General features: G+C 38.0%; 1 protein-coding gene across 1 annotated transcript; it reads left to right on the forward strand.

Moving 5' to 3' along the window:
* The first annotated feature begins 4,893 nt into the window (after window positions 1-4,893).
* LOC127129005 (D-2-hydroxyglutarate dehydrogenase, mitochondrial) lies at window positions 4,894-6,777 on the forward strand. Its single transcript, XM_051058338.1, has 4 exons — window positions 4,894-5,362; window positions 6,005-6,106; window positions 6,230-6,277; window positions 6,649-6,777. Exons 1-4 carry the CDS (start codon window positions 4,895-4,897, stop codon window positions 6,721-6,723), a joined length of 693 nt encoding a protein of 230 aa, XP_050914295.1. The 5' UTR covers window position 4,894; the 3' UTR covers window positions 6,724-6,777.
* The last annotated feature ends 824 nt before the right edge of the window (window positions 6,778-7,601 follow it).

The following is a 7,601-nucleotide window of genomic DNA, read 5'->3' on the forward strand; positions in this document are numbered from 1 at the left end:
TACATTACATTGTATTTGTAGTGATAGGAATGGAAACTGGAGGTTTCTATCTAGGAGTTCCTAGGTATAGATTGCATTGGGTAGGGATTAAGTGAAGAGTTGTAAACGGGGGAGTTTAACTCTGAATTAATACTGCTGATAGTGGATCTTCTTCCTGGCTTGGTATGCCCTCAGATGTAGGTCATGTTGGACTGAACTGGGTTAACAATTTCCTGTGTTTGTTTACCTACTGCATGTTATAATCCTGTCTGTCATAACTCAGATTGTATATCAAGTTAATAACAAACCTGATACATAGCTTTCTGTTGGAATGTCAATCAGAATGTTTCGACATTCATCAACAACAGCACATACTTTATAATAAGCATGATGATCTCAGTTCAGTATGTAGTTAAGTCTGGTCTTCAAGAGGATAACAGACCTGGCCAAAAGATCATTGTGAAACTGTCAAACTGGATGTCTTGACAGTTCTTCCAGTAAGCTGATACTGAAGTAGAGACTGGTTGGTCTTTTACAGTACAGCAAATTTAACACAGTCTGTTTTCAGGAACTTAACAGACTTAGCATATGGTCCTGGACTTGGATGTCAAACTGAATGTTGTGACATTCATTCCTGACAGCATATGCTAAATTGTTGGATGGTTTGTTTTTCTGTTTCAGGATTTTTCTCAGGCTATTCTTTAGGAATCCAACAGCTGATCTAAAATCCAGGAAACTAACAACTAAGCTACAATTAATGAACCTAGCAAATAGTCTATTTGTTAGCTCCTTAACAAGTGGAGATTAGTTTAACTTGTTTCAACCTTTATTTTAGGAAATACAAGTACATGGCCAACAAACTGGAACAATGTAACAGATGATGTCCAAATCAGTATTGAGACATAGTGCTGATAACTGCGTAGGAAAACAACAGAAGTGAGTGCTATGATGCACAAAACTACGTGTTCCTCCATTCTAGGGTGACATAGAAGGAGATGTCGTGACATCTTCGAAAGGGTGCATATTAGTACAGGATTTAATAATTGTCTTGCTGTATTAGTTACAATGTTGGATCAGATGTCATGACTTGAAGTAGAACATCTGAAAACTGACTACGCCAGAATTTCAAATGGTATCAGAGCAGGCATCCTGTTCTGTTTCTGGATGAGATCCATGGGTGATACTTTCTGGTATCTTGCAAGGAGTTATGGTAGTACTAATGTTGGAACCTGTGGAAGGTTCTGTAATTTCCCTGAATGGTCCCTTGAAGTAGGTGGATGGACTGTTCATGACAGGAATGGTGTGTACCTGTCTCGGGAGGTTGGCAATTGGCCTGTGTGTGGGACAGCTGTGCCAGTATTGAATCACATTCGAACCTGGTATGGTCTTGGAGGCTGATCTGGTGAAGTGTGTGTTCATAGGTTGAGTTGTATTATGCTTTCCGCTGCATAATACCTGGCAAAACGCAAACTCTGATGTAGTTTCCCCTCATGTGGATGAAAGGCTACTGTATTCAAGATCTCATCATAATCTACTGAAGATGTCAAAGATACTTGAGTCTCCTCAAGTCCACCCATCATGACGTCTCACTTCAGGATGACTTTCAGGGAAGGTTTGTTCCAAGAAGGTGGAACTAATGTTCTATGTGATGTTAGAACATGGTGTTCAACAAGTATGCAGCTACTGGTTGAAGAGCAGATGTTGCTAGGTGTCAAACAAAGGGATACTTTTGTTTGGAACCTACTCCTGACCTGGAAGAGGAGACATCTGTGTGTGCTGAGTTGACAAGGGTAGAGTCAACTGTGTGTGTGCTCAAGAAGGTCACTCATAGAAGTTTGATCTCTAGAAGTGGAGCTGGTTGAGATGTGACATTGTGCAATTTCCTGCTGGTTGTCTTACTCCTGTAGATTGATCAGGGTGGGATAGTTGTTCCCTGAAGTACTAGGTTGTGTTGGAAGACAAGTCCCCAGAATGTTAGAAGTCAATATTGGGGTAACCTGATTGCTATATCATTTAAGAGGATTGGAACCATGAATCTTGTTATTCATACACCACGTTCAGAAGTGGCAGTTCTTTCAAGGAGTGAGAATATGAAGATTCAGTGGTTGGTTGAGGTAGTATGCTCTGGCAATGCATATCTACTATTGACTGGTGCTGTGTGTCTCACTAGTACTTATGGTCAGCTGGAGTCTGATTGGAGGAGTTAGTTGACACTGGTAGGGATAGTGTATGTCATGTTGAGACATGTGTGTACAATGCATGCATATTGGTGTGGAGTTTCCATGATTCTTAATTTTAGGGGGAGTTTTGGTTAACCTCCTCAAGTTTGGTCAACCTAGGGTCTGGTTGGCTGTTGACCTGTGTCACATGGGGTCTGGTGGTTGTGTGACACATGTGCAAGGAAGGATTCATCTCTCTCATCCTAAGGGTGAATCTAATCTGGAAAGAGTCTCAAGACTGTTGAGGTGCTTGCAAGCAGAAGATGTTGATGCTAGAAGAGTATTTTCAAAGTACTCGTATGGTGGAAGTTTCTGAAAGGAAAATTGGGAAAGGATTTAAGATCAATGTCTACTTGTGCTGAATACAAGTATTTAATTGATTATCCTTGGAGCTCAAGATAACTGATGTTCTTAACGATGTTGGAACATCTCTTCTTCAAGACCCTGTGTAGAACACATGAAGGATAGTATATTGATGTATGGTCTATCTCTTTGGTGGCAGCAAAAGCGTATGATCTCTGAAAAGGTTTTCTGGCAAGAAACATGTTCAGCCTTGGTGTGTACAAGAAGAAGAAGACATCATAGTCTTGATGGTGGTTACTTGGATCAGTTTATTTCTGATCTAGGTAAGGAAGTGCATTGGCTAATGCACACTGTGGAGTTAAGAATAAGTGGAAGCATTCTTAACATCATGGAAACAACCCTGCTTTAGAAAGTGGAATCCATGGTATGGCTGAAGGGTTAGTTTCCAACTGGTTCGTTTGAAGACTCATACATTAGAGTGTCTGATGTCTTTGGAGAAGAAGTAGGGATTCATCAAGGTGTGAGCTTGGATGACTTGACTGCAAACCTGCAGGATGGAGGTTGTTTACTCAAACTTGGTTCCACAATCAAGTCTATAAGAGCATTGAACTCTTGTTCTGTGAAGGGAGGAAGTTCTTTCAAGTGGCAGAAGAAGGAGTTGAATTCAACAGCTAGATGTTAAAACACAATGTTATGACATTTGGTTCAACATCAGAATCTTAGTTGGTGAAGTGGCACATAAACTTAAGATAGAAGGGTCTACAGAGTTGTAGATTGGATACTTCAAAAGGATCGTTCCCATTGCAGTTCTTTGGGGTTGCTGGATGGAAAGGATGTTACATGGTCTTGTCTTAGAGAATCTAAGATTTGTTTGGCATGTAGCTTGAAGTTCAAGTCTCACTTGGTAGGTCAGAATATCTTTGGGAAAAGTCTGATAAACGTGGAGAGGTCAAAAAAAAAGTGGCATTTGACTTTTTCATATGAGGATTCATGAAGGAGGTAATCAACCAGTGACATTTGGTCTATCTCAGAAGTGAGTTCGAAGAATCAAGATAATCAACATATGACAGCTGATTATTCTTGAGGAAAGTCTGAGACAAAGTACTTTTGAGTAGAAAAGTAGTAAGTTGAAGACAAAAGGAGGTGTTTTCTATTCATCTCTTGGAGCTTGTGGTAGGAGTTATGAGCTATCTATGGAAGATTATCTCTCGTATTGGGATGAGAATGTATGAGTCCCAATTTATGTCTGGGTCCATCTGGTGACTCAGTGATATCTGAAGATTATCAAATGGTGGTCTTTGGTATGTTGTGAAGGATGTCCCAGCTAATGTTAGAACATCTTGTGAAGTGGTCTTTTGTTCTGGTTAGAAGAGAGATTGACACAGAGTGTGGATGTGTTCAGCCAAGAGGGTTGAACAGAGGGGGTGCTCTTGAAGACATGAAGATGCGTCTTATGTTTTCCATTCATCAAGTGGTCTGGATTCTCTTTGAATCAGGAAGTATGTGAAGGTCCAACGTTGAGGTGTTGGATATGCTCATGTGTGACCTCCAAGTTTCAAGAGGAGAGTAGGTTGTCCATGACAGGGGGAGTTTTGTCCTTGTGCTGCAAGTAATCATCAAACTTGTGGTCTATGTGCTCTCAAATAACTGGGTATGGCACCTCACTACGCCAAAAATGACTTTTAACAGCGCATCTTAGACAGCACTTTTAAAAGAAAGCGCTGTCTAAGGTTAAAATTAAAATAAAACACGGAAAATGTTCCAAAAAAATAATGAAAGCGCTGTCTAAGGGGGGGTCTTAGACAGCGCTTTCTAAAAGCGCTGTCTAAGACCCCCCCCCCCCTTAGACAACGCTTTTAAATATAGACCTTAGTCAGCGCTTTTGATAAAGCGCTGTCTAAAGTCTTTAAATTAAAAAAAAAATTAAAACCAAAAGCGCTGTCTAAGGGGGGGTATAGAAAGCGCTTTTGGAAAGCGTTGTCTAAGGCATACCTTAGAAAGCGCTTTCCACAAAAGCGCTGTCTAAGGTCTAATTAAAATAAAATTTCAGACTCCATTTCTATTTTCGTTCTCTGTTCTTTTGTTTTCCCTCCTGCGAACGTTGAAACCCTAACAGCGAAAACCATAACAGCGAACACGAATACACTTCCATTTTTCGGTTTCAATCATTGAACGTGTTTGAAGAATCGTACGTGTCTCGACATTTGGGTGTTGACTTCGTTTTTCGTTTCTACTGTTCTTCATTTCTTGCGGTATGTTCTTCAATATTTCTTCATTTCTTCGTTTCTACTGTATAATCTTGTTGAGAATGTTGAGAATGTATAAATCCCTATCCTAAGATGGTTACTGGTTTGTTACTAGTTTGTATTGAAAATTGAAAACACTAAGGGAAGATGATGAATCGGAATAGCAGAGACACACTTCGTTTCCTCTCACGCTTCCATCATCACCAACAACAAAACCCATCTCTTCTCCCTTCTGCATCACCGTCTTCTCAATTCACATCAGTAACAGGTTTTCATGAAAATTCCCCACAATTACAGCGCAATGTTGTTTCCGGGGAACATAAAGCTTTGTCTTTTTTCAACCCGCTGAGAAATTCCTTGAAAAATGAGCAATTGGGTGGTGGAAACCCTTTCGAAATTCATCAGAAATGTTATTATGGTTCAATGGGTGGAGTGGTTCAGAGGAGCTCCAGATTCTCAGAGTTGAATGATGATGATGTTAAATACTTTCAAGAGATTTTGGGGAAGAAAAATGTTGTACAGGATGAAGATAAGCTCAGTGCTGCTAATATTGATCGGATGCATAAGTATAAAGGCTCCAGTAAGATTCTTCTACAGCCTTGCAACACTGATCAGGTTCATTTATCTACTTTTTTTTTTTCCTTTTCTTTTGCATGTGATGAAAAGTATAAGCAATTGATTCAATTAATGACTGTTTGGATTGATTAATTTGAGTTTATTCATTTGTGTAAACACTCGTGGTGCTGTTTGAGAAGCTATGAAGACAATTCATGACATGTTCATAAGCTGATTTTTATTTTCAAAATCTCCTTAGGAAAGGTTATGAAAACACCTGCATTTTAGCTTTTACATTAGCACTTATATAAAAACAAGGTCTGTTTGCCTTATAAAGTACACACTCAATTAAGCTATTTATTCAAACAAGGTCTGTTTGGATTGATTTATATGAGATTATCTACTCGCATAAGGATTTGTGAGATTGTTTGAAAAAGCTTATGAAGAATGCTCATGAGTCACGACATATCTGTAATCTGTTTTCAGTTTATTTTCATTAACTCTGTAGGATTACTTATGAAAACCGCTTATTGCTTATATGAAAGAAGTTGAATCTATTTTATCTTCTGTTATAGAAATAACTTATACATAAGTATTTATATGATAACCTCTTATGAAATAGGCTTATTTAATTGGTTTATCCAAACAGGACCTAAGCATTTGAAACAACTTTCTTATGTATTTCATTTTTCGATATTGCAGGTTTCTGAGATTCTTAAATACTGTAACTCCAGAAACCTGGTCGTTGTTCCTCAAGGTGGAAACACTGGTCTTGTAGGTGGAAGTGTGCCCGTCTTTGATGAAGTATACTCTTTAACTCTTCCTCTTGCCAACGAAACACTCGGCATTACATTAAAGGAGACATGTTATACTGTTTTGGCGTATCCTATTGTACATTGACAGATTTCTTATTGTCTAATGCTGCAGGTGATTGTTAGTCTTAGTTCAATGAACAAGATCGTATCTTTTGACAAGGTAGACCATTTACTTCTTCAAAGGCATATGTGTCATGACTTCCCTTCCCTTTGTGTGTGTTTGGATATTGCATTAGCTTATTTTGTGTTCAGAAATAGAGCTTATGGCTTAGAAGTTGTTTTTCTGTAAAGTTAGACACACCGCAATTCACTAGGATCCATATGCAACTCGTTCGCCTCAACACATATTGTTGTTGTTGTTGTATGAGCAAACATTTGATTACACAAGTTACCTTGTAACACCAATTTCTATCAAATCTGTATTTTCTATTTCAATAGAATTTGTTAGAATTATGTAAAGAAAAAAGAGGATACATGATAACGGAGGATTTTTATAATTAGTTCTGAAGATTTTGCCAATGCCTGTTTTAGGTTAGTGGAATACTGGTATGTGAAGCTGGGTGCATATTGGAAAATCTAATGTCATTCATGGACAATGAAGGGTAATCTTTTTCACTTTATAAGTATTATTTTTTTTAATTGTCATATATCTGTTTCATAATTTATATCCCCTCAGGTTTTTGTTCTTTTTGACTTTACTTTAATCTAATTTCAGCTTATAGAAAGAAATAAAGTTTCATAACTTAGATGACTGTTTTTGCATGACAAAATTATATTGGTACTCAAACTTCTATGTGGCGTAAGTGCAGTGGCATAACTTAGGTCTTTGAAAGTTATAGATGATTTTTTTATTATTAAAAAGTTATAGATTATTGATTCTCCTTTCTATGCCCATTTGAGTTATACTCAAGACCTCGATGTATGCTTTTTGTATTTATGTTTTGTACACTAGAGAGCTCCCTGCTGGATGTTTGAAGGTATCAGTTGATATTGCAGTTGAGCCGAATGCAGCATTACCATATCCTAGCGATGATTCGGATGCAACAACGGTGCACGAAGTAGTAGGTTCGTTTGTTGCATGGCCGACAAACCTCATATGCGTAGGATATGAGGTATGCTTAAAACTTATGTTAACTTTAATGTATATATTCAAAGTTTAAAATTAATGCTTAAAATTTTACTTACATATTTTCCTTGGTTATGTTAAATAGACTCCCACAAAATCCAAATCAAAAGATAATGCGATTCCACGGCATACCGAGTCCACGGTTTCAAGAAAAGAGGTAATATACAATTATATGACATATATTCATGGAAGTTATTACATTCTTAATTTGATCTAACTATTTATATGACATGTAGCTTCAAGAAAATGAGGTTAGCAATGCCTCCGCACAACAAAAAAAGGAGGTTAGCAACGCCTCCGCACGGGTAAAAAGTTCTGGTGCTAAGAAGACCGTAGCTAGGAAAAAACCTACCACCAA

The sequence above is a fragment of the Lathyrus oleraceus genome, chromosome 3 (assembly GCF_024323335.1).
Source record: "Lathyrus oleraceus cultivar Zhongwan6 chromosome 3, CAAS_Psat_ZW6_1.0, whole genome shotgun sequence".
NCBI classification, from domain to species: domain Eukaryota; kingdom Viridiplantae; phylum Streptophyta; class Magnoliopsida; order Fabales; family Fabaceae; genus Lathyrus; species Lathyrus oleraceus.

Coding starts and splice junctions, on each gene's coding strand:
- LOC127129005 (XM_051058338.1), top strand. CDS start 4,895: ATGATGAATCGGAATAGCAGAGACACACTTCGTTTCCTCTCACGCTTC. Junction 5,363..6,004: donor AGCCTTGCAACACTGATCAG/GTTCATTTATCT, acceptor TCGATATTGCAG/GTTTCTGAGATTCTTAAATA. Junction 6,107..6,229: donor GTGTGCCCGTCTTTGATGAA/GTATACTCTTTA, acceptor CTAATGCTGCAG/GTGATTGTTAGTCTTAGTTC.